The following is a 26,444-nucleotide window of genomic DNA, read 5'->3' as shown; positions in this document are numbered from 1 at the left end:
AGCCGAGGGTGAGGAGCCGGAGCCGGAGACGTTGCCTCGGAGAGGAGGAGAAGGAGGGGGAGGTGGTGGTGTTCGCGATGACTTCTCCCGTTTACCGGGCCACGCCGGGCGGAGCTCGGCTGCGGACCGCGGCGACACTTCATTCCGACCAAGTTGTTCGCAGGCGCGTTAGATAACGTGGGCTCAGCTCGCCAGACGACACCTCCGCTTTCGGTTCGCCGCTACGGACGCGATATTATTACCCCGCCCGCCGCCGTTTCAGAGCCCCCCCCCCCCGAGGTCGGAGCGACCCGCCGGCGTAGAGGCGTGGGGCGTTTGTGCGGTTCGGGTCCGCCAAGTCCCGCAGCATGGGCTGCGCGGCAGTGAATTTTCGGCGATCGGCGACGAAGTCGGCGGCCGTCCGGGCCGCCGAAGCTCACCCCCGCTGACCTTGCCGCAGGAAAGAGCGTGAGAATGCCGGGTATTCGTTTTCACCTAAGCCTCTAGGCGTGTGTGTTCTGGCTTTGGGGGGGGGGGGGGAGAGGGGGATCGTCGCCATTTGCTCGAGGAGGATGTCTGATTCGGAAAGTTCCGCTTGGAGTGTTGGTTCGGGAGACCCGCGGTGGCTTTGCTTGGTCACGCTGTTCGTCGCGTCTCTGGTGACGTTGCTGCTCTACTTGGTCCAGTACTTCCAGCAAGGGGCCGTTTGGCTCCAGCGGAGACCGGCGGCCGAGGACAATGCGGCGGCGGCGGCGGAGGCGGAGGAGGAGGAAGCGGACGCTCTCCTGGGATGGGCGCTGTCGCTGAACAGCTGGAAAAGCCGGTGGAGAGCAGCGTGGTGCAGAGCCCTGAGCCACGAGTCGAGGAAGTCCGGGGTAAAGTCTCGTCACCGCCGGCCGTCTAATGACCTCTCTCTCAGGTGTTGTCCGGTATACAGAAGCCGCAGCCGTTGCCATAGGAAACCGCGGCTGGGGAGGGAGGGAGGGGAGGGGGGGTAAAGCCTCAGGATGTGTGTTTAGTTTAAAACGTCAGACTGTCCTAAATGTGTCTTGCCACTTTGTGTCTTCCCCAATCTCCCGTGGTAAAGCCAGGGTTTTAATATGTCAACCTGCTTATGTCATAAGGTGCCGATCATCAGTTATGCAGGTTTTATACCTTTATTTGTTTATCTAGATCGTAGCCTTTTTAGTGGTTTGTTCAGTTTGGATGCTCACTTTCAGAATAGCTGCTTTGGGCTATACAAATAGAACTGACATGACATGACATTGCATGACATGGCATGACGTGATGTGACGTGACATGGAATGGCATGGCGTGACGTGACATGGAATGGCATGGCATGGCATGACATGACATTGCATGACATGACATTGCATGACGTGACATGACATGACGTGGCATGGCGTGACATGGAATGGCATGACGTGACATGGCATGACGTGACATGGAATGGCATGACATGACATTGCATGACATGACGTGACACTAGATCTCAGGTGAATGGTTTCATTTATAGAGTCGCCGTGTTTTCATATGTTGCACACTTGCTACTCCACAGGGTCCTGTCCTGCTGACATTTGAGGAGGATGGCCTACAGTCATCAGAGCTGGTGGTCAGCCAAGTGTCGAGCTTCCACAAGGCTGCCGGACACAAGGTACAGCCGTCATTTATCTACGGGGCCGTCACACACAGACCAGGACCTTCTTTCCCGAATACACTCTTTTTATATGTTCACGGTTGAATCAGATCAAATTAGGCATGAAAGGAGACCCAAGCTGAGGCCTTGCAGAGAGGGAGAGGCGCGTCCTCGTCCCCTTTAGGAAACGGTTGCGTTTGTTCATTCTGATAGGACACGTTGGCATTCATCACCGGTAGAAGAGCAAGCAGTTATGGATTTCTTATTTCCTCGTATCCGACCGCCGTTTTATAATTCAGCCGAGAAGCGGCTACTGTGCAGCCGGTGCCAGATCTGAACGTTTACAGGTTTTCAGAGGCCAACGTCTGAGTCATACGGTGTCCATTAGTTGAACCTTGGCACTCTCGGGCTTTTTCCCCAGCATTTCCTATCATTTCCTTTCATGGGAACCAGTGAAACGTTTGGACTTTCAACGGAGTAAGGACATTTTTTACAACCGCCTATATTGTGTCAGTGCTATCAGCAGAAATCACAAGACTGATACGAATCGGTACATCCAGAAAAGAATCGACACCGTTTCATGTTTTTTTTTTGTCAGTGTGCCAAAAAAAGGGAATGAAAGTGAAACTCCTGCACTGCTCATCCAGTTTTGTAAAGTTGAAGTAGATCCTTGTTGAAGTTTTATTCTCGTTCTGATTTTGCACAGGGAAGCTTGGCCGTGGTGTACCACCGTCTGGTTGAGTTTGACTGTGACTACAGTTGTAGTCTCAGCTTTTGCTTTGTGCTGGGGGGGCGGGGGGGGTGTAACAAGATCCCAGGTGCTCTGTTGTTTAAGGCAGCTAGATAATTCAATAGAGGCTTACCCTTACGTACCCACACTGGTTTGTGCGCGCGTGTGTGTATGTTTGCGTTTGCTTTTAAGAAGCTTACACAGCTATCCAGCTCAGTACTAAAGAGATGGGAGGAAGTGATGATGAGGACACCCCCGTAGCCAGCTCTGAGGTCTGGACCTCAGTCAGTTTTTGTTTTTTTCCCTCTCAGGCGGAAGTTTTGCATTGTATGTGTGCGTGTAAGCCAACATGATTATTTTGTTCTGGTGACCGAAAGTGTTTTGACATCATTATACACCCCGCTGCCGACGCGTCTGTTAGGCTAATGACTAACGCGCCCCAAACAAACGGCGTGTCCTCGCAGATTCACAAACGGTAGCGACAGAACGTGCAGGCTGATTAAACGTCAGTATTTTATGAGGGCGTTCGCCTGTTAAAGCCAGGCCGCACACTCTGAAAGGGTGCGAAATAACCTCCCATCAGCATGTTTTCCTCTCGACGTGATAAGAAAACAAAAACGATGGGCAGCTTAATTCATAAAACTATGAAATCAGTGCCCCCACGTGGGGCAAATGTGCGAGGAATATATTTAGTCCAACCAAGGGAGAATTGACCGGATTAAGCCTTTACGTGGTTATTAGATGCTAATATTTTCCTATTGAACGGATTATTAACGGTTTACACCACCCCTCTCAACCCGGTTGAAAATTCCTCCCGATCAGGCTGGATCGGGCCGGTCTCCTCCGACTGAGGTGGTTACATGGGGCATTTTTACTCTGACTGGTCTGTTATTCCGATTATTAGTGGAATATTAGGGTCCATGTAGCTGTTGATTTGCAAAGCCACACAAGGAAATGGTATCGGTAACTACATTCATCCCCATATTAAGTGTATAGGCCTGTACCAGAGCAGTCAAATGACTCACCCATTCTGCAGGTTCATTATTCCAGTAAAATGGATGCTCGCGTCGTGATCCTTCTGTCGGTGCAGTTGAAACAGTGCCAGAACGTTTTATTTCCCTGTTGACTGTTAATCAGTTGAAATTAGTCAAATATTGATTGTACTTTGCATGATGGTGCAACCAAATCCCAGAGAGAACACGGTCATAATAGATAAAACATAATGTAATTGCATTTCTGAAATAATGATGGTTTGTTGTATACAAACGCTTTTTTAACTACAATGCAGGAAATAACATGGCTGAAACTCAAATTTTCCTGGGAAGAAGGTAAAAAATAAAAGTACAAATGTAAACCCGCTCTTTTGGACCACGCCAAGATTTAAAGGTAGACCGTGTAGGATTTTCCTAAAAATGAAAGTATAGACTCATAGGAAAATAATCCCTCTCGGTCGTCACTTATGAGCCGCTGGAGGTGTGTGGCGGTGTGTGTGTGTCTGCAGAGGCCCTGTCCTCTGCCTGTGTTTTCTTATTTTGCTGTGTGCGGGGCACTTCCGGGTATTAACCTCTGGGCAGCGGGACTCTATAAAGAGGCGGCGAGGGTGTCCGGTCAGCGTGGCGGTCTATTCCGTTGCCTACCAACGCGGGGATCGGCAGTTCGAATCCCCTTGTTACCTCCGGCTTGGTCGGGCATCACTAAAGACACAATTGGCCGTGTCTACGGGTGGGAAGCCGGATGTGGGTGTGTGTCCTGGTCGCTGCACTAGCGCCTCCTCTGGTCAGTTGGGGCGCCTGTTCAGGGGGGAGGGGGAACTGGGGGGAATAGCGTGATCCTCCCACGCGCTACGTCCCCCTGGTGAAACTCCTCACTGTCAGGTGAAAAGAAGCGGCTGGTGACTCCACATGTATGGGAGGAGGCATGTGGTAGTCTGCAGCCCTCCCCGGATCAGCAGAGGGGGTGGAGCAGTGACCGGGACGGCTCGAAAGGGTGGGGCAATTGGCCGGATACAATTGGGGAGAAAAAGGGGGATAACCCCCCCCCCCCCCAAAAAAATAAATAAATAAAACCGCAGCGACCAGGTGCCAGATCGAGATCGTAAGCATGCATCCAACAGGAAGCTACGACAATGGCGGACACGATACATGTTTGCGGCGAAGAGACACAAATATAGCGAGGCGAGACGCCAAGCGGACAAAGCTCGTTCCAAAACGAGAGTGAATCTGGGGTTGGCTTTCATCCGCGGGCGAGCACTGAAGAAGAGGATGGGGATGAAGAGCGATACGGAGTTGGCCTGTGCACTGGGATGTGCCCTGGCGACTGTAGTCATGGGGCGTGGCCTTCTGGTGACGTTGAGCCGGGCGGGGGCGGGGGGGGGGGCAACTTTGAACGTTGTGTTTACAAACCACAACTGACAAAGCCCACTCGTTGTACCTTTTAAAGCGATGCGTTATATTTCGCCCTTCCTCGTACTGATACAGGAAGTGGTTATCAGATTAGACCTACACTCCAGCGACATATTATAATGCCGTCTTGGACACACGCCACTTTACGGCTTTGTTGAGCCGCAAGATATTTACCTTCATTTCTAGGGCTCTTCCTGATGCACTGCTTGTCGGATGAAAATATGGATAGAATTATGATAAGTAAATATAAACCTGCAGTTGATGATAGCATCATCACCATCGAAACGGCAATCGTAGGACGATTATAGAAATAAAATACTGAAAGGTAAATCCACAGAATAACTGAAACGGTGATAAAATGCTCTGGGAGTCTTAAAAAGTGTGTGTGTGTGTGTGTGTGTGTGTGAGAGGTGTTTTAAAGGAGGACACTGAGTTGGTGAGCCTGATTTGGTCAGGCAGGTCATTCAAGAGCCTCGGGGCCTTCGTGGAGAAAGCTTGCTCACTCCTGTTCTTCAGTGTAGACTTGCGACCATTAAAGCCAAGCTCATAACGCACAACTTTCCCTTTTCTGGTGTTCATTATGTGATTACGCCATCAGTCACCAGAAATCGGTGCACACAATGCTTTTTTTTTTTTTTCCCCTCCCTTTTTCCCCCCAATCGTATTCGGCCAATTACCCCACTCTTCCGAGCCATCCCGGTCGCCGATCCGGGGAGGGCTGCAGACTACCACATGTCTCCTCCCATACATGCGGAGTCGCCAGCTGCTTCTTTCCACCTGACAGTGAGGAGTTTCACCGGGGGGACGTAGCGCGTGGGAGGATCATGCTACCCCCCCCCCCCAGTTCCCCCTCCCCTCCGAGCAGGCACCCCGACCGACCAGAAGAGGCGCTAGTGCAGCGACCAGGACACACACCCACATCCGGCTTCCCACCCGCAGACACGGCCCGTTGTGTCCGTAGGGATGCCCGACCGAGCTGGAGGTAACACGGGGTTTCGAACCAGCGGTCCCCGTGTTGATAGGCAACGGAATAGACCGCTATGCTACCCGGACGCCCCACACAATGCATTTTGACACATACGCTTTCCGTCCTGGTCAGGCACTTAAGTTTGCGTGGGATCATGGGGACATTTTAGTCTGACAACAAACAACAAAACCAACCAGTGCAAAATACTGAATGCATCAATTCCAGGTGATTTTAGGACAAAGACGCTGCAATTTTAGAAATGTCCTGAGTTGCAGACAACATGACACAAGTTGTTTGCTCAGGCTCAGATTGGAGACGAGAGATTACAGTAAAATATCTATGGTACGAAGACACTGTAGAACAAAGCATCTGCGTCTTTTTAACTTCCAACAATGTCGTTAGCTTAATGAAAGGCTAATGCTCTCCTTCGAATGTTGCCTCTTCCCAACAGACCGCTTGCTGCAAGGTGGTTGGGGAAAAGCTCCAGTTCTCCCTCAGCGCAGCATCAACAGCCACGTCCACAGAGCCACCCTGCAGATACACGGTCAAGATAGCGCCGCTGGAGTTGCAGGTAAACAAATTACAAGTGAATCATTAGTTGTTGTTGTTTTTTTTTTTTTATTATTTTTTCTCTCTCTCTCGCATATTTATTACATTATTCCTGAGCGATGAAAAGATTCGGTAATGAGGTTGCATCTCTTGGTGTGTTTTAATGAGAGAGGACTGCATCTGAGTCATTGAACATGATGTGAAGCCCAGCATTGCCTCACCATTGGCAGGAGAACTTGATTTAATGGTTGCGGTATCTCTCTCTCTCACTCTCACTCTCACTCACTCTCGCTCTCTGTTTGGCAATGTCCTGAAGACCTCGTTTAAATCACTGTCAGGTCCGTGCCCAGAGCTTTCGCATGAATAATGCTGGCCTACTTTCTATGTGCTTGCATTTTGCATGGGCAAAAATAGGAGATAATGAAATCTTACATATTCATCATGACTAGCTAACATGGCTTCTGATCGTTTATCTTATCAACATGACCAAGCCTATTCCGTAATGACATACGTTTGTGACCCACCGACTATGCTCTGCAGTTGGTGCAATTTTCCCTTTACTCATCGCTGACGCTGAAATGACATGGACCAAATGTGAGAGCAGGGATATTTAAAAATGTGTTGTTAGTATTGACTAAGCTCTGGTAAGCGTTGATCCTGTTTTCAGGTTTTGTGTTCGGTCTTTACAAGTGTATGGATAGCGGGCGTATGTGCAAGTTAACCCAATTGAGTTAAAGCTATTTTTAAACCAATAAGGTGCTTGTTGTGGCCGCGCTGTGGGCCTGATCTCATTGTGTCATAAATACACCTTCAGCGAGAGGCTAGAAGACTCGTCGGGATTAGACCGAGGCCTTTTTGTTGCGGTCGTTGTTCGGTTTGTGTGGGCGTGCATAAAGGAAGCCTCCTGTGTAATTTTCACCCTGTCTGTAAAGGCTTGGTCTGGAAAAATCAGAAGGTCCTTTCAAACATCTACATCCATGCACTGGGACGTTTGTCTGCCTCTGACCTAAATCCAAACAGGACTGGTCCTGGCTGATGCTGTGCCTGACTGCAGGGAAATGTGGAGCGTAGCCCCGGGCGTCTATTGGGAGTCAACGCACACACTGACTTGCACACAGCTGCGTTACGGTTTGCTGCCCTGTGCACTCAGCCTTTAAACACACATGTCATGACTGTGCAACAACGCTGGTCACATACAACGTCAGGGGCCTATGTGACAGCCTTGGCTGATGATCCCGTGTTGTATGTAGTACGACAATGTAACTGACACTGTCACCTCTTCCACGCTTAAGTCTTTAAGCCGTCGTGCTGGCAACACATCCAATGAAAACGGCAGATGAGGTGTTGGCAAATTCTTTCTGTTTTGTGTTTAGATGTGGAATTCTCAGTATGGGGGGTGGCTGGGTGGGTGGGTGGGGGGGGGGGGTAAAAATCAACTTGATTAAAAACAATTGGACTCTGATTTGATCAGTCTATAATGTGGAGTGTAGGTAATATCAAGTTATCTTTCCTCCCAGTTTGAACTGTTTATGTAAACCGATCTAGCCTCTCATTAACTCGGGCTGTGATGTTGTGCTGCTGGATCCATCTAGGCGTTCTCCGCTGCTATCTGATAAGGCCTTTGTTTGGTAAAACAGAGGCGTTTGTACATTCACAGTGGAATCCAGGCATGCTGGGACAGGATGGCCCAGTCTGTTCTCTCTCTCTCTCTCTCTCTCTCTCTCTCCCCCCCCCCCCCTCTCTGGATCTGGTGGTGTTCAACTGTTCAGTTGCCATGAAATAGTTGTGCCGGTTGATCCACTCCACTAAAATTGTTGTTCTTTTTCGCTTTGTGGGTAGAGAGACGTTACATCAGCCAGTCATACTATAATTTGTGCAGTTGGCAAAACTGCACCGGTTAGTGGTGTTGTGGCGTTTTGGCATTTCTTGCATTGTTGTTGAACATTCAGAAGGTCTTGAAAAACAAGATGCAAACAAAAGTCTAGGGATTTCAGAGCATCATTTCACAAACCAAGTGCTGTGTTACCACCTATGTGTGGGTGTCAGGAATTAATGTTCACAACTAAGGAAGCTGAAAAGGGTACACAAGACCAAAGCATCCATGTGCCACGGACTGCCAAAAGCATGAATGTTTTCCTTGCACTGATAAGCACACTGTAACTCCCAGACTCACACAAACCACCCGGTGTGGTGACTGGATGAAAGGAAAACCGGCATACTCCCGGCAGTCCGTGGCACACAGGTAAGTATCACTAAACTAGATATTACACCTTGCACCAACCTGCTGTTCGTGTCTGCTGTGGAGCCGAAAGCCTTTTGGAATGCAGCTGTTTGGCATCTTTTATATTTGAACGTTTGTATCTTCGGGGTTAATTTTTTCATTTTACATAGTTTAGAAGGCGTATCTAAATTCATATTAAGGATGTGCTGATATCACTTTTTCACGGCCAATACCAGTTCCAAAGAACAAATCCGTTAGTGCCAATCCATCGCTTTTTGGGGTATGGGGGTTCCCCCCTTTTCTCCGCAATCGTATCCGGCCAATTACCCCACTCTTCCAAGCCGCCCCGGTCGCTGCTCCACCCCTTCTGCTGAGCCAGGGAGGGCTGCAGACTACCACATGCCTCCTCCGATACATGTGGGGTCGCCAGCCGCTTCTTTTCACCCGACAGTGAGGAGTTTCACCAGGGGGACGTAGCGCGTGGGAGGAACAGGCACCCCGGCCGACCAGAGGAGGCGCTAGTGCAGCGACCAGGACACATACTCACATCTGGCTTGTGTCTGTAGGGAGGCCTGACCGAGCCGGTGGCAAGATGGGGATTCGAACCGGAGAGCCTCATGTTGGTAGGCAACGGAATAGACCGCTACGCTACCCGGACGCCCCCCGATCCATTATTTCTGCTGAACAGTGCAGACTTACACCAAATTTTTGGCACGAATGGGCAAAATAATTGAGAAAGAATAGGGTTTTTTTCCCCCACAGGCTTCCAGGTGCCAGAAATGCACTAAATCATGCCAGTTTGCTTTCATTTTTGACATCCTGCTGATGATTTTTGGTATTGGATTTTAGTCTTGGGTAAAATCTTTGGTACCTGTACTTCAGTTTAGCCTGATCTGGCCCAATATCCAATACCAGTATTGTTACCTGTGCATCCCTAACTGATATCTTGGTCTGTAGTGATGAGAATAGTGCTGCTGTCAAAGTCAGAAGTGTTATTGCAGATAGTTTTTAAATAAAATGCCGGAGTGAGATGTTGGCTGAAACTAAACCACATCTAAAAGTGATTTAGATTTTGAAAGTGTGACGTAAGCTCGTTTTCAGTCAAAGACGAAAATAATGATTAAAAATGCTGCCAAGCAGTAAGTGATGCCAGTCGCCGTATTTCCCTAAAAAAAACATGACATTTCTGTCCCCCGTGTCCTCCAGCTTGACCTGCAGATGCAGGAATCAGACGGCGAGGTCAAGGTGAGCTGGGGAGTGTCGCACCTGGAGACGTGGGATCTGCAGCTCGCTCCGAGCTTCACACAGGTGATTCGGGGGTCTTGGGGCCACAGCACATGGGATCTTTCCGTTAACGTTGCTATATTTAAAGGTGTTGTTTGTAATATTCTGGCTTTCCTGGAGCATAAAACTACTAGCAGAAACCTGCAGGGATCGCTCAGTTGGACCGATTAAAACAAAGTAAATGACTCACGGCATCCCACTGCCAAAATGTGTTCATTGAGAAACACAGGAGCCAGGCCTGCTGAGTGGTTGTTTGATACAGCCCCAGAAGACTCGCAGTCACAGACCTGATGAAATTATGAAGTGATCACAGTGAAGGATGTCTACTGGAGGCATTTGGAAAGGGCAGATGTGAACCGTGTACCGGCCTTTGATTTTAATTGGTTTGTCTTGTTCACGTCGATTCATTATTCACATTGGTGGGCGGAAGAAGGCAGGATTCAGGAAGAGTTACGCCTAACACCTTCACACCAAGCAACTTAACTTTATTATTGTTTTATTAGCCACAGGACCGAGGCCGGTGGAATTTGTTTTTGGTACACATTCAACTCTGCAACACAATACATACATGGACAACAACTAGACACTCCACATATCATCACGCACAATACAGTTACACAATAACAGAAATAAACACATCACGCGCAACAGTTAGGTGAATGGTGGTGTTCATGCTAATGGTGTGTGAGGAGGGGCTATAGGGAGGAGTTCAGAGTCCTGATGGCAAGGGGGGATAACCGTTTGTGAAGCGTTTAGTCTTAGTGCACGGTGACCTGTAGCGCCTCCCTGAGGGAAGGAGCTGGAAGAGGCGATGAGCAGGATGTGAGGGGTCGGAGATGATCTTCTTTGCTCGCTTTACAGTCCGGTTAGTATGTAGAGATTCAGCTGAGGGGTGTGGGTTGCCTGTGATTTTGGATGCCTTGTTGACAATCCACTGCAGTTTTTTCCGTGTTTGACTGTCCGTCCTGCCGTACCATACTGTAATAGTATAATACTGTAATACTGTAATACAAGATGTTATGATGGACTCGATAATGGCTGAGTAAAACAGAACAAGCAGTTGATGTTTGATCCGGTATTTTTTAAGCTGCCTAAGGAAGTAAAGTCTTTGTTGAGCTTTTGCAGTCATGTGTTCTGTGTTAATTTTCCACTTCAGGTTATTGCTGATGTAGGTTCCAAGGAATTTAAAAGAGTCGGTGGCGGTGATGGGGTCTCCGTTCATTTGTGGGTGTTTTAGGATTCGGCATGCATCGGAAGTCAATGATGAGTTCTTGGGTTTTGGCTGTATTACGCAGAAGGTTGATGGACTGATGGATGAACTTTCAAAACGCAATGTGATTTAAAGACCCCTGATACCCACACATTAAGAGATTGAATATTGGTGTACACTTACATTTGTACAGAATGGGGTGAATAAAGGTCTGTGTAAATCTTCCTTGCTAACACTGATTTTATTGGATGGTCCTCTCCAATATGGGACTAGGCGAGAACTCAGAAGAACTGAAAAACACAATAAGTCAGTTAACTACCAGCTAATGTCATTTTTATTTCTCACCAAAATAGTGATTTGATAGGTTTTGATTGACTTATGTGTTTCTTGTGTTCTTGTCTCTCTCCATCAGGACAATGCCAAAGGCTCCAGCGTGGCAGCAGTAAAGGAGAAGCTGAGGCAGCTGTTATGTTCAGTGTGTCCCTCTGTGCAGCTGAGCTGCAGGCCTGCTCAGGCCGCGGAGGTCAAGGTGAACAGAGGACTCATTCCTGATGCCCGACTCATTTCTTAGCTGTGTGCAAGTCTGTCACCATGCCAGATCATTGTTTGCCATATTCTGCAACCTGGATAACAAGACTAGGTCAAAACCTAGTATATGGCTGCACCGTGTATGGTCCACTCTTCAAAATTATGGCCAATTTGGTGCGTCTGGGTAGCATAGCAGCCTATTCCGTTGTCTACCAACACGGGGATTGCCGGATCAAATCCCCATGTTACCTCCGGCTTGGTCGGGCATCTCTACAGACATAATTGGCCGTGTGTGCGGGTGGAAAGCCGATTGTGGGTGTGTGTCCTGGTCGCTGCACTAGCGCCTCCTGTGGTCAGCCAGGGCACCTGTGCGGGGGAGGGGGAACTGGGGTGAATAGCGTGATCCTCATACATGCTACGTCCCCCTGGCGAAACTCCTCACTGTCAGGTGAAAAGAAGCGGCTGGCTCCACATGTATCGGAGGAGATATGTGGTAGTCTGCAGCCCTCCCCGGATTGGCAGAGGGGGTGGAGCAGCAACTGGGACAGCTCAGAGGAGCATGGTATTTGGCCGGGTACAATTGGGGAGAAAGGGGGGGGGGGGTTGTGGCGAATTTGTTACAGGGATAGTCAAACATGATCACTCAGTCAGTCAGTCAGCGACAATCACGTTTATAGGACTGGTGCGGTCCAGCCAAGCAAGCTAACTTAGAGATCAGTATTCTTCTTCCTGATGACTTCTGATTTTTCATAGTGATGAAGGATTCTCTTATTGGTCTCAAGATTTTGAAATGTGGCGGTTCAGCTCTAGTCTAAAGTATTTCAGATGGAATAGTTTCAAAATTGATTCGACTATACCAGCGGTGGCTCAGCATGTGTCATGGAGAGCCATGAGTATGCAGGTTTTCATTCTAGCCGGACTCCACGCCCGGTGATTTCACTGATTCTTCCTCTTTGGTTGAAGGGTTGCTAATCAGTGTGGAGTCTGGCTGGAATGAAAACCTGCATACACATGGCTCTCCATGGCCCCCTGGACTATGCAGTATACATCTGCAATTCCAGTGTTCTTCGATAAATGAATTTCCTGCATAATCAAATTACCTACACATAAATCGTTAACTTTCTCTGACAGCCTTGGAGCTTAATGAGTCTTCTGAATCTAATCAGTCAGAACCAGAATGGGTTCAGATTCAGATCAAATGCTATCTATTACATGCTTGTATTGACACTGGACCAGCTCTGTGTTGTCGAGCTAGGGCTCCACCTCGGACACAGTGTTGCTGTGAATGTTGCGGTTATTAAATCGACATTCACAAGACTTGTCGGTTCTCCCTTTTGTCTCTTTTTAGCAGGAGGCCCACAATAAGGTGCTTTCTCCCCCAAAGCCCCCCCGTGCCCACGACTGGAAGCTGCTGGTGAAAAATTTCAAGGTCACACTTCATCAGGAGGACGGGTCTGCGGGTAGGACGGTTTGTCTTTTATTGCCACACAATGCAGTTTTGGACCACAACTCATGGAAACTGTGGTGTCTTTGGTGTGAAATGATTTAACTGAAAACCACTTTCAAATGGCTGTAGCCTTTTCTGCCGCCACTTTCTACATACCTCTGCAATCATCTGTTTTTCAGGAGAATAAAATAAATCATGCTAGCTCGTAAAACATCAACCTTATAGTTTAAGCATCATTCTGAATTGTTGTGATTGGTTCAAATGCAAATTTTAGGTGATGATGACAACCGAACTTTTGGTTTAGTGATTTCTGTGGCAGCTTCTTCTGTGTGGCCATGTCGAGCCCATTTCCCTCTTATCTGCTCTGCCAGTATGGCAGTTTCCACCTCAGCAGTGAACAAACATCACCCCATCACTGAATACATTACCGCTAATGAATGAAGAGGGATTCAGCACTTCTCTCCTGTCCTTGGCTGACTCTCTCATAAGTAAATTGATGAGAGTTGCTTTGGGCTATGCACTCTGGTCAGACCGCATCAGTCTCCAATTAGACAAATTATAAAGGATGTAAGGACCTGCACTGCAATTGGCTAATTACTCGGATGTTCAAAGTAGCTGATAATATGCATGCTGGGATGAATTGTTACATGTGAAACTGTATTAGGGAGCAATTTATGTGTAAAATTGACCCATCTAATTTTCCTATGCATGCAAAAGAGAATCTGCGCTATGAATCTTTTTACACACAACACTCATTCAAGAACAAATACTTACAGATGCAGAGATACTGATATCAAACCGCAAGTTCCAAAACCACCCAAGTTCCATGTTAAAAATATGTTTAGTCTTGTGGTTGTTTTTGTTTCTTTTGTTTTTCGTTCACGTGCTAAAATTAATGTTCTATTTGCAAGTCTTGGCACCTTTTTGGACGGCCAGGTTGTAAGATGGGGTTTCGATCCAGATTTAACTCAATGCTTTTTTCACTGCTGCATCATTTGGCACAATTGCTGAACAATAGGCTAACCTTATTTACTGACACAAAGATTTGGCAATGACAAAAAATGACAGCAGCACACTGTCCTGGGTCAGTTGTCAGAAAGTCCTTACTGCAGGAGGCAGTTCGGCTTGGTATCTCATAATGTTGGCAGTATCTCTGTGATGGTCACCCAGGTTCTCTTCTGTGCTTTGCAGGCTGTATGAATCCTTTGTGTGTGCTGCAGCTGGACGACCCGCCTCAGAGGTTCTCCACTTCAGTCCTGAGGAACACAGTCGCACCTTGCTGGGATCAGCCGTTTATTTTGTACGTTTAGCCGCCGTTTGCCGCCCACCACAGGAAAGCCTACGCTGTCAAGTGTCATCCTAGGATTCTTAAATGTTCTCGCACACAAGTATTTTTTTTTTTGTATTCAAAACATTGTGGCAGGGCTGTGTGAAGTAGATATTTAACTACTATTACTGCATATTTAAAACTTCATATTCACTCCACTTCTCTGGTGCTGGTTCTGTTCTGAATGTGCGTCTGTTTCTGTCTCTCTCCCCAGTGAATTGAACGGACGATCAAAAGAGCTCACCATTCAGCTGCTGAACGACAGGCAACCTCAAGAAAGTAATATGCTTTTCAGCGACACAAATAAACTGCAGTAATTTTAGCCAGAATAACTACTTTCAAAAACAGGGAATGCTAGTTGCCTTATAAGTCTTCACTTCACCACAAGAGAAGGAGTCCTTTTAAGGGATCATTATTTTTCTAACATTGGTTATATTTCATTGTGGGGATTTTGGACTCTGGTTTAAAAAGGTGTCTTTTGGGGCCTTGGAATACAAGCACCAGATATGTTTCAACAAGTCAAGTTTAACCCGGTTATCTGAACCAGTTATTTGGATGTCAAGTCAAGTCAGTTTTATTTGTATAGCCCAGTATCACAAATTACAAATTTGCCTCAAGGGGCTTTGCAGCAATACAACATCCTGTCCGTAGACCCTCACATCTTCTAAGGAACCACTCCCTAAAAAAAAAACCTTTAACAGGGAGAAAAAATAGGAAGTAACCTCAGAGAGAGCGACAAAGGAGGGGTCTCTCTCCCAAGACGGACAACGTACAATGGAGGTTGTGGTTACACAACTTACACAATACAACATTGAAAGAGGATAACAGAGTTATAACGGAATTATAAAATATATGAAGAATATGATGAGGAGGATGCCAGGCAGTGTCCAGATGCCACCAGATGTGAAAATGAAAAGTCAAGTTAAGTTATTATTCAGCCAGCACAATTAAGAAGTCATATATATGACTAGCAGCGTTGCCCCGGGGAAAATGTTCTCACCAAAACAACCAACACGATCTGATGTTTACGATATAGTCAATAATGAAATACAGGATAATTTATGATATGGTACATGTGATAAACGAATGTCGAATAAACGAATGTCATTAACGAAAATTATCAAATGTCATAATTTTCAATCCATTCATCAAGCCTCTTTGCCAGTGTGTGTATTAGTCGCTCAGTGCTCAAGCGCCTCAGGGTAAACCACGTTGCGTGCCTTCAGGCTAGCGTTGACAATGTTAGGTGTAGTGCCCCCTTGACCACCGTAAGGATTTGCCGGAAGGCTCCACAAAACATCGTTGGAACGCCTCTTGCAAATAAATCAAATTTTTTAGTTGGTTTTTGAAATATCGAACTGCAGTCCTTGGAAAGTGCTGATTCTAAAGATACCTTTGTTTTTGTTCTACAATGACTTTGTGGAGTTTTAAGCGAACATACAAACGTACACTCTTGCTTTATATATATATAGATGATGGGGAATCATGCACAATCTTAGTCACTAGGATTGTCGTTGTTGTGTGCTACACATTGGTGGAGGTTGAGGTGAGTTTCCCCTGTCCACTGTGAAGCACTTTGGGTGTCTAGATAAAGTGCTATATAAAGGTAATCTGTTGTTGTTGTTGTTGAAATGACAGGGCTTGTATTCCTCGGCCCATAAGATGCTGTTTCAAGCTGTATGTAATGACGTTTGTGTGTCCAACATCTCCACAATGAAGCCGGTCAATAAAATTATAACCGATGTGAACCGTGGCAAAAAGTACGAAAAACAAGACCCGGTTGTAAAAAAAAAAAACAACACTTAATTATCCTTTAAGTTGTTTTATTCAAGAGATACCTGCCATATGGTGTGGTGTCAACCAGACTGAACTGAAAGTGTGTTTTTGCCCTTGTCAGATTCCTTACTCGGTCAGGTGTCGGTGCCTTTTGATCTGGTGAAGAAGCAACCCAAAGGACAGCAAACATTTGCACTCATGACCAAAGACCTCGCGGTTGGGTCATTGACTACTGAGGTAAGACCGGCGTTTCACTGAACACTACAGTCATGCCTGGTCTGTCAGAGGGCCTAGACATGTTTTGACTGAACACTTGACTCTTCGCCCTTTCGTGATTTGCACATTATAACTTTGTTAATATATGTATTCATCAACATCCTTTTTTTTTAATATGACAGAAATAAATGACAACTAAATTAGAAATCATCTCTGTAAGCAAAACGTTTGTATTTGCTTGAGGTGAATTTTGATTGAGTCGTTATCTCATCGCAGTTTCTGTCAGCAAAATGGGCACTAATTGAAAAACATGCAATTAGAACTATTCCATGGTTAGGTTTTTTTTTTTCATAATCTCTTTTTGGTTAATGGTATTTCTTAGCCAATGTATGTCTCCGCCCCCCCTCCAAGTTCACCTATCTGGAGCCTAGTGAGGTGAGGTCGTGGCAGCCACCCACCCCGGCCCCCACTAAGAAGGTGGAGATGGACCGTACGGTCATGCCCTGTGGCACGGTGGTCACTACCATCACCGCCGTGAAGAGCAAGCCGGGACGACCACTCCCTCCTGGTCTCAGCCTAGGTACTGCACCACAAACAGCAGCACACAGCAGAAACTGGAATAAACTGAAGCCGTTTGTCCCCTGTTAGGTTAAACTACAGAGATGGGACTAAAAGAAAGTTGGATCAGTTCATCTGGACAAAACGTTTATTAAGAGAAACGTGTCATCGCTCGTCTAAGTGACCTCTTCAGTCTCGACTGACTGCAGGTATCCCCACCCTTATAAACAATACGGTGGCATAATGACCGAAACCAACGATCAATTTCATATGCAAATAGGCGTGACCATTAACTAGAGTTTCAGTGGCCATGTGTACTATTCACAGAGGATTGGGGAATAGTTGCAATCACAGCATTGTAAGATGGTGACGGATGTACTCTTAGCCGCCGCCCCCGGTTCAGGGATGGGCGTTCCCTCTTCACATAGACGGCCTCTTTGACTCCCTGTTCAAACCAGCGTTCCTCCCTATCAAGGATGTGCACGTCCTCCTCCTGGAAAGAGTGGCCACTGGCCTGTAGATGGTGTAAACTGTAGATGGTGTAGACTATGGAGTCCTGGCCTGATGCGTTAGCTCTACACATGGCTATTGTAACTCTAGTTAATGGTCATGCCTATTTGTATACGGAAACGATAATTGATTTCGGTTGTTGTGCCACTGTATGGTTTATAAGGGTGGGGATACCTGCAGTCAGTTGAGACCGAAGAGGTCACTTAGATGAGTGATGAAACATTTCTGTCAATAAACAGTGTGTCCAGATGAACTGATTCAACTTTCTTTAATTATCTTACCTGGATTATTGAGCATGCATACATACAGAGATGGGGGTCTACCACTGTCACAACAGCAGTTACAGGGCAGTACAGCATGAGATTAAATGTCAACATAGCAGGAGAAAACATGTCCATAAAAGACGAGAAAACCTAAAATTCAATATCTGTTAATTTTAAAACTACGGCAGTGACAGGTGATCATTTTGAATAGTTTGTAAGCTTTCCACAGGCATCGTAGATTATAATTTAATTTATCAGTGGTTTAAACCCAGTTTAACGAACTGAGTTTTGACGTCAGTCCTCTACAACATTAATTTCTATGTAGAAATTCTTGCAATTTATTTTTTAATATCTCCAAAATTATACAGAAAATGGAACAAAGGTAAGTTTGTTTTTTTTAATCAACCATTTGATAATAGATGACTATGTCATTTATTTTAATTTGACTTTTAATTGAGTAATCCCATTCAGACGTAAAAACCTATTCAATAAAGGCCTGGCAACCCGGTGGGTCCGGCCCAAAATACACGATAAACATCTGAAGCTCACCAAGAAAGAACGGCTCAGTTTTGATTAATTTTTGGTTTTTCCTTTATCAGATTATTTTTTCTATGGCTTTTTAGCCAAAAAAACAGAGTTCATGACGTGTATCTCTGGTTCATTATCAGCCCTTGGGTAAATATAACAAAAATGGTGGCGCTGATTCTAGTCGTTGAGTTTTGTAGCAGTGTCTTGAGCACAGATGAGAAGGACGTGACGAAGTGGAACCCGTCTGTGTCCTCAGAGCCAGCCCTGAAGGCTACACCCAGCAAGTCCAAGCTGTCAGAGCGCCGCGTGTCAGAGCAGCCGTCCATGCTGGGGGCCACCGTCAGCAAGGCCCTGTCCTCCTCTGACACGGAGCTGCTGATGCTCAACGGCACCGACCCAGTGGCGGAGGCCGCCATCCGGCAGCTTCACCAGTCTGCCAAGCAGAAGCTCAAGTCTCCCGTCAAGAAGAGCACCATCATCATCTCGGGCATAGCAAAGGTAAGTCGGGACGGCGGTCACTCTTGAGAGCAAATGCCCAAAGAGGCTCTGTACCTGTGCACGATGAGTATTATTATTATTCATTTTTTTATGTTGTACAGGGAAGCCGTATTTCACTTTGGTGGACGACCGTTTCTTTCTGGCGAACAGTCCTCATATATGGTCAAGCGACATTAGCTGCTAAGTTGTTTTTTAGCGTTGGTATTGTATTTACCAAGCATTAGATTCATACTTGCAAACAGGGCTAGAAATACCTTTTAGGGCGTTCAGGTAGCGCAATGGTCTATTCCATTGCCTGCCAACATGGGGATCTCTGGTTTGAATCCCCGTGTCACCTCCGGCTTGGTCGGGCGTCCCTACAGCCACAATTGGCCGTGTCTGCAGGTGGGGAGCCGGATGTGGGTATGTGTTCTGGTCGCTGCACTAGCGCCTCCTCTGGTTGGTTTGGGCGCCTGTTCGGGGAACTGGGGGGGAATGGCGTGATCCTCCCACGCGCTACGTCCCCCTGGCGAAACTCCTCAATGTCAGGTGAAAAGAAGCGGCTGGCGACTCCACATGTATGGGAGGAGGCATGTGGTGGACTGTAGCTCTCCCTGGCTTGGCAGAGGGGGTGGGGCAGCACCTGGGATAGCTCGGAAGAGTGGGGTAATTGGCCGCGTAACAATACAGGAGACAAACGGGGTGGGGGGGGGGGGAGAAATACCTTCTGAAAAGTTTGACCCCTGACAAATCATCTTTAAGTGTTTCATGGCCCTATTTGCCATGTTTGTACATATGTAATGAGTGCGGTTTATATGAAATTAGAAAATAAGAAATGACATATAAATAGTTATTAACACATGTATTTTAACTTCATTTCCCAGACTCCCTTGTCTCAGGATGATGAGCTGGCTCTGATGGCTGACTACGCTGCGGCAATGGATGCCTCCATGTCAGAGGGCGGCTCTACTCTGGACGTTACCACGGCGATAGCGACAGGAGCCAGTAGCCCCTCAGAGGGGTCGGACCCCCAAGAAGGCCCCAGCGGCGTGGGCCGACCTCCTGAGGACTGGGAGAGCCAAACGGGGGAGGAGCTGGACCATTCCTCCCTCTCCATGTGTGTTTCTGAGGCCAGCTGTAAGAAGAGCAGAGGTAAGGCACCACCTAAGGGCCAAACATCTGGACGCTCCACTCGTACGCCAAGCAGGGATCGTGGAGGCTGTTATTAAGTCTGATAAAATGTTATTTTTTAACATTTTTCAGGAAAATTCACGTTATTGATTAACCAAGAATAGTGTACTTCTAATTACGAAGATGTCCCTCTGCGGGTGATTTGGCACATATTTTCTGTTTGCATGTTTTCGTTTACAACTTTCCCTACTCAGTGATGGAGTCTGTTTTTTTTTTCTGTCACTCATTTTCTGTGCCCTCCCCTCCCTGTCTTTTTCTTACTCCTCCTTTGTGAACTTTCTTCCCTGCTGTCTTAGAGGAAGTCGGTGCTAAGCCGACATTATGTCCACATAAGTAAGTCATCTGATGAGTGACTTCTGTCTTAGTGATAAGTAGTGGATAACATCCATTTATAACAACATTAGAGTGACCTGAGACGACGGCGATATTAACAGAACATGTAGTTTCGCGCTGTAGATTAAGGCTCTTTAAATTTAGTAGGGCTGTACAATATATAAATAAAATATTATAAATATTTTTAGGAATATACTTCTTGCATCATGGCTTTCCATATCAAGTCTTCTTTGTTCCTGCTAAGTTAGTGTACCACACCAACATTTAAAGTAGTGAAGAGATTTCTCTTGAAGTTCACAGTCTTAACATTTTCTAGAATCTCAAGATTTGGCCTTTTTTCATTCTTCTTTTACTGCACAGTACAGTTACTAGACTGTGATGAAGTCATTTGTCAAATTGCATTGTCGCTATGAATTCAGTATATTGTGCAGCCCTTATGTGGGGATACATATGTAGTCAGTAGATGGCATAGTGGATATAATGATCTTTTTGTTTAACAGTAATTAGTTTGTCTTCATGTGTGTCGTCTGCATCAACTCAGTCTTGTCTCCCAAGTCAACAAGACACAACTGGCAACACACAAACTTCACACGAATAAGATCCTTACATGCTGAAACCATACTGGGTTCACCACAATATTTTAGTGTGTGTGTTTGTGTTAGTTCTGCCTGGTCTGGGCGTCCGGGTAGTGTAGCGGCCTATTCCACTGCCTACCAACACCGGGATCGCTGGTTTGAATCCCCATGTTGACTCTGGCTTGGTCGGGCGTCCCTACAGACACAATTGGCCGTGTCTGCGGGTGGAGAAGCCGGATGTGGGTGTGTGTCCTGGTTGCTGCACTAACGCCTCTTCTGGTTTGTCGGGGTGCCTGTTCGGGGGGGAGGGGGAACTGGAGGGAATAGCGTGATCCTCCCACGTGCTACGTCCCCCTGGTGAAACTCCTCACTGTCAGGTGAAAAGAAGCGGCTGGCGACTCCACGTGTATTGGAGGAGGCACGTGGTAGTCTGCAGCCCTCCCCGGATCAGCAGAGGGAGTGGAGCAGCGATCGGGACAGCTCGGGAAGGGTGGGGTAATTGGCCGGGTACAATTGGGGAGAAAAAGGGGGGTTTAAAAAAATTGTCTGGTCTTACATCATTTTTATATAGTAATTTTTACTTGGTTAAACACCAGATAATAACACATTCCTTAAAATGACCTCTAACCTAGTATTAAAACTCTCTAGAATGATATTATCATGCCTCGCCCCACAAATACAGTGAATTTTAATTCAAAAGGCCAGTTGGTTTGTTGAAAGGAGAATATTGCCCTTGATGGGCACATTAGACAGTTGGTGAGTGGGAACCTGCGAAGGGCAGTTACAGGGAGGGATGGTGAGCTGTTCTCTTCAAATGACCACATTTTCTAGACAGCAGGTAAGTGGGTTTTCTTAAGCCCAGTTTCCTTCCAAGCACCACAAACTTTGTTCTTGCGTCCATGTTCTGCTTCTAGGGGGGGGATGTTCTCCACAGCGTAGGCCATAGAGAAAGGCACTGAACCTCTACTTGAGCCCACAGCCTCCGAGCTTCTGTCCTGTCCCATCATCTCTTCACACCTACACGTGCATTCAGTAGGATGTAGATGCTAAAGGCGTTTCTCACCAATGCATCATTTAACCGCCTTAATTAAGCCACCTTCTCACCCTTCTAAACTTCCTCTGTCAACTGCTAGCCCCAGCTGGATGGCAAAAGGGGAAAAGCGAATGCATTTGTGCTTTGATTTGTGCGATGCTGGCCCACATAAGACAGGAATCGTGCACCGAAGTTCGTGGATTGGGGTTGGCTGGCCTCTGATTGCTGGTGATTAAATTAAGAATCTCTACGTCCAGATGTGATATTAGAAAGCTTTAGGTGATCCTTGTTACAGACTCACGGTTGAATCTGACTCTAGGCAGGATCGCCTCATAATAATAATCAGTAATAATAAACTGGATTTAAAACCGCCTTTCAAGATACCCAAGGACGCTATTATTACTACTACTGCTTTCGGCTGCTTCCGTTAGTGGTCGCCACAGCGGATCATCCATTTCCATCTCTTCCTGTCCTCTGCGTCTTCCTCTGTCACACCAGCCACCTGCATGTCCTCCCTCACCACATCCATAAACCTCCTCTTTGGCCTTCCTCTTCTCCTCTTCCCTGGCAGCTCCATATTCAGCATCCTTCTCCCAATATACCCAGCATCACTCTTCCACACATGTCCAAGCCGTCTCAATCTTGTCTCACCCAAGGACACTGTACACAACAAATGGAAAGGGGGGGGGGGGGCAGATGAGGGGCGAGCTCGAGTCATTTGGGAAAAAGGTTTATTTGCCACTGAAAGCCTCTCTCAAGCAGTGGGCTTTGAGCTGAGCCTTAAAACGAGGTCAATTCAGCATTCACATCTAACCTATTATTTGTGTATATTCTTCTGGTCAGAAACTCCAGGGACATTTTGGCTTTTTCGATCATATTTACAATCCTATCAGAAACGTCATTTTGTCAAATAATAAAAACTCTTCGCTCCAGCTCCTCTTTAAGTTAAATTCTTAACATGTTCATCTGGAAGATTCCAGCGGCGTTCTGTTTTTAGCCTACATTTCCCAGAAGTGATTTCAAACCATTAACTAGTTTGTCTGCCACCACACCAGAACACGGAGCGTTTGTTCCGACTGTCCTCTCTGGCGGACCGACCGCTGCCAGGGGAGGTAAAACACATCACTTCCTGTGCAACAATCGGGGTTTTTGTTGGGAATGTCACCACTGACATGTTTGTATATCTCAGTTTTACTGCAAATGCACAGGGGCGTTCATCAGGTAGGCCGAATCATCATCGTGTCGCCTCGTTCGGCGAAAGACGGTAACTTACCAGACAATTATTTCAGTGAGAATCTTTGAGATTACTTTGGCGCAATTCGGAGTGCTTTTCATAAGGGATAAGAAGACGTGTAATACTGTAAAAAATTACAATTAAACGTTTTATGTAGTTTGTTGAATCGGTTCTGCCATCCTCGGCCCGCACCAGCACGTTTTCAGCTATAAAAACACCAAAACATTAGGTTTACCACCTCATTAATGCTAACAGGAGTATAACGCTAGTCACATTACTCAAGTGGAAGAACACAAGGGTTCTGCTATGAGACCGGTTTGTCTTTAGACCGGTGACATGCCGGCATTAGCCAGCTAAACTCTGTTGGACTTATGAGACGCTCAGGCGAGATGTTCTGCTACCAAGGCTCGGCGTTTTCGGGTTTTTATTTTTCAAAGCCATCCAGCATGCCGAATTTCGCCACAAGAGGACACTGTTACATAACCTCACATGAACAGGAACAACTTTTGGCTCCATGGAAACATAAAATCTGGGTGAAAATCAGTTTAAACCGATCTGCTCCTTTCAAAAAATCTGGGTATTTTTCAGCGAAATCGGTAAAAACCGAAAACACCGAGCCTTGTTTACTACAAAACCTGGCACCTTCGGTCTGACCCACACCACCGTCACCGTTCTCTACAGCTACACCCCTTTATATCCTTTTTATAAATGTGAGTAGGCGGAGACAGAATACAAACCCGTGTTTTTGTCTTTCTTTCCTTTTTAAATTGTGATTGTCTCCATCAAAGTACGTCGATGACATCACCCTTCTCCCTCCTCTCCCTCCTCTCTCTCTCTCCTGTCTCCAGGCAGCTTTCTCCAGAAGAGTGCCAAGCTGTTCTTCCGCCGGCGGCACCAGCGCAAGGAACCAGGGATGAGCCAGTCTCACAATGACTTGGTTTACTTGGAGCCTCCGGCGGCCGTGGACCGGGCCAGCCGGACCGCCACGCTCAGCCGCATGCTCAACCGTAAGCTACTGCCGAAGAACAAGAGCAAAGCCAATGGCTCCACCTCCTGCGGGGAGCCACACGCGTGACCTCTGAAAAACCCACCTCCACCTCTCCCAGCTACCAGGAAGGCCTCCAACCTGCACTGGCAAACTTCAACCAACCTCCACCTCCCCAGAGTCCCATTGCCCGGCCCACATGCTGGCTCTCCCGCCTTTGAGAATGGAGAAAAAGTTTGCGGGACGGAAAACATCCTACTTTAATTAATGTCCTCTCTCCTGCTCAGATGCCCTTAGCTCATAGGGACCAGACATGTTGCGCCCAAGGGAAGGGAATGAATGTGTGGACAAAGCTATCCTAGAATGATTTTCTTTACCTCCATGCCATTTTTAGAGGACATTACTTTGGTTGGGAGCTTCTTTTATTTGAGTTTATGCAACTTTTTATGATCTATTAACGTTTCTGTGGCCTTGTGAACCACAGAAAGGACTAGTTTGGGCTCTCACTGAGTAATCTATTAACACTGATGGGAAGCATAATCTGTTCGAGGGTAACCAACGGTGGCCTGACAGGGACCAAAGATGAAGGCAAGATGTGGTGTTGGTAGGATTTGCACATTTTACAGAGAATTTGTTGCAGATAACCCCCCGAGCTTGATTTACTGTGCAATGAGAAAAGAGGTAGTCTTTTTATAGAGGTTTTAGCTGATGGCCATTTTCTGCAGTAATGATTTTTGTATTAACGATTCTCAAAGGGAGAAACTTTTCTTTTCACTACAATGCTGATGGCAGTCGGAGATGATGTAAAAAAAACAAAACTTATAAGGGCAAGAGTATATAATAACACTAATGTTATGTCGACTTTGGAGAAGAGTAGTTATCATATCGAGCATGCTCCGCTTCTCTCCCATTTCATGTAGAACAGAATTTTAACAAAGAGATCCGACTCCCAAACATTAGCGGTCGTATCTGACGTCGATACTCCAAAATGACAAAGCTGTTCTAGAGCATCGTCGGGGTAATGTCCAACCGAGATGTCAAAGTCGGGATCAGTCGCTCGTGACTGGCGTGTACAGAAATCATCTGCCTGTTAACTTGCTTTATGCAACATCACCCATTCCTGAAATGCAGCGACACTGTGGCTAAGACGAGCATTTATCCAACTGTATCAACATTTTGTTTTAAAATGTTTACTCCTTCTTCTTCTTTTTTTTTTTGCGGTGTTTACGTATATTATGCAATGTCCTCTTGTGTCTTCCTGAGCGATTCCCCTTCCACGTTACTGTGACCAGCCGGGTCACGAGCGCGTCAAAGGGAACCGAATGAACCGTCGCGGAGGGCCCGTGACACTGTACCGCAAGCCATACTCGACACAGCACTCGCTAATGAAATTCCCATTATTGTGTGAAAGTATTTTTCTTTTCAAAAGGTGAACACAGCTTCCCGAGACCTTAGCGAGTGTGGAGGGGCGGAGGAAAAGCGGAGACTGACTGATTGAACGGTCGGAGCTGTTATTTTGATTTGATTTTCTTAACCTAGCCGATGATTGTATTTTATTTTATTATTTGTTTTTGTGGAGGGAGTTATCCTGAAATATCACTTCTTTCTCATCACCGCTTCCTTTATCACGTAAACCTGGTGAGAGAATCCGCTCTAAGCAGACCGGGGGAGGCAGCACATGAAAACAACAGATTACCTATAAGCTCATTCGGAGGACGTTTACTCAGGCCAAACACCGGTTCTTCAGGTTTCGCTTTAGACCTGGGCCAGGCGTGCTCCTCCAGGGACACCCGTGCCCTCGAAGCGGCGCTGGTTTTGGCCCGCCGTCAGAGCGAGGCTCTGCTCCGAGGGAGGGGGGGGATCTGGCATAACGATTCGTGTGACTCCCGAGGTCGGACGCGAGGGCCGACGTCGCCCCGCTCGCCGTGTCTCTCGACCCCCAAACCCTGTGAACATACATATCCATTAAGATGCATGCCTTTCATGAAGAGAAACGCCGCTGCAGGTACAACGTTTGTCATTTAAATGTGGTGGGTCTGATATTTACACAGTAGGGGCGGGACCCTCACCCTGCCCAGCAACGCCTCAGTGTTAAAGGTGGGACCCTTTTTTTTTGTGCGCGTGTGTGTGTGTGTGTGTTTTCAGCAAACGCAAGACCCGGTTGCAGGTTGAACATAGAGATGCTACTTATCTTGATTCACCTTTAAACTTATGAGGGACGGGGGGGGAAAAAAACTGCTTCTTTTACCATGCAAACCTTTGTAGCCCTTTTCCATGGTGGCCTGCAAGCATTGGCTATTTGATGCATTCGGTGAGCAGTGAGCCTGTATGTGATTAATAAACTGCTTCCTGGTGTTTTTACTGGCATCGGCTCCGCGCACAGAACGCGACTCCCTGCTGACGCAGAAATGTCATTTCCCTGCAGGGATCATTACTAATTAACTTATCAGGTTATTTCATCTCGAGCAATAAATATTGACTGAAT

At 46.7% G+C, this 26,444-nt stretch overlaps 1 protein-coding gene across 2 annotated transcripts; it reads left to right on the top strand.

The window, feature by feature from the left end:
* Positions 1 to 26,444, top strand: LOC130116780 (C2 domain-containing protein 2). 2 transcript variants are annotated; one of them, XM_056284826.1, is made up of 13 exons: positions 1 to 854; positions 1,538 to 1,633; positions 6,166 to 6,285; positions 9,691 to 9,792; positions 11,391 to 11,507; positions 12,858 to 12,966; positions 14,145 to 14,253; positions 14,495 to 14,559; positions 16,178 to 16,293; positions 16,684 to 16,852; positions 18,388 to 18,629; positions 19,493 to 19,760; positions 23,823 to 26,444. In XM_056284826.1, exons 1-13 carry the CDS (start codon positions 552 to 554, stop codon positions 24,047 to 24,049), a joined length of 2,043 nt encoding a protein of 680 aa, XP_056140801.1. In that variant the 5' UTR covers positions 1 to 551; the 3' UTR covers positions 24,050 to 26,444. The 2 variants fall into 2 exon arrangements, with proteins under 2 accessions (XP_056140801.1, XP_056140799.1); XM_056284824.1 differs by having other exon boundaries at positions 12,855 to 12,966.

This window comes from Lampris incognitus, chromosome 8 (genome assembly GCF_029633865.1).
Source record: "Lampris incognitus isolate fLamInc1 chromosome 8, fLamInc1.hap2, whole genome shotgun sequence".
NCBI lineage: Eukaryota > Metazoa > Chordata > Actinopteri > Lampriformes > Lampridae > Lampris > Lampris incognitus.
This window is presented reverse-complemented; position numbering and strand designations above follow the sequence as displayed.

Bases quoted from the DNA above. Each gene is read 5' to 3' on its own strand.
- LOC130116780 (XM_056284824.1), top strand. From the start codon at position 552: ATGTCTGATTCGGAAAGTTCCGCTTGGAGTGTTGGTTCGGGAGACCCG. The intron at 14,560-16,177 runs GTAATATGCTTT...TGCCCTTGTCAG, and splicing joins CGACAGGCAACCTCAAGAAA to ATTCCTTACTCGGTCAGGTG. The intron at 18,630-19,492 runs GTAAGTCGGGAC...TTCATTTCCCAG, and splicing joins TCATCTCGGGCATAGCAAAG to ACTCCCTTGTCTCAGGATGA.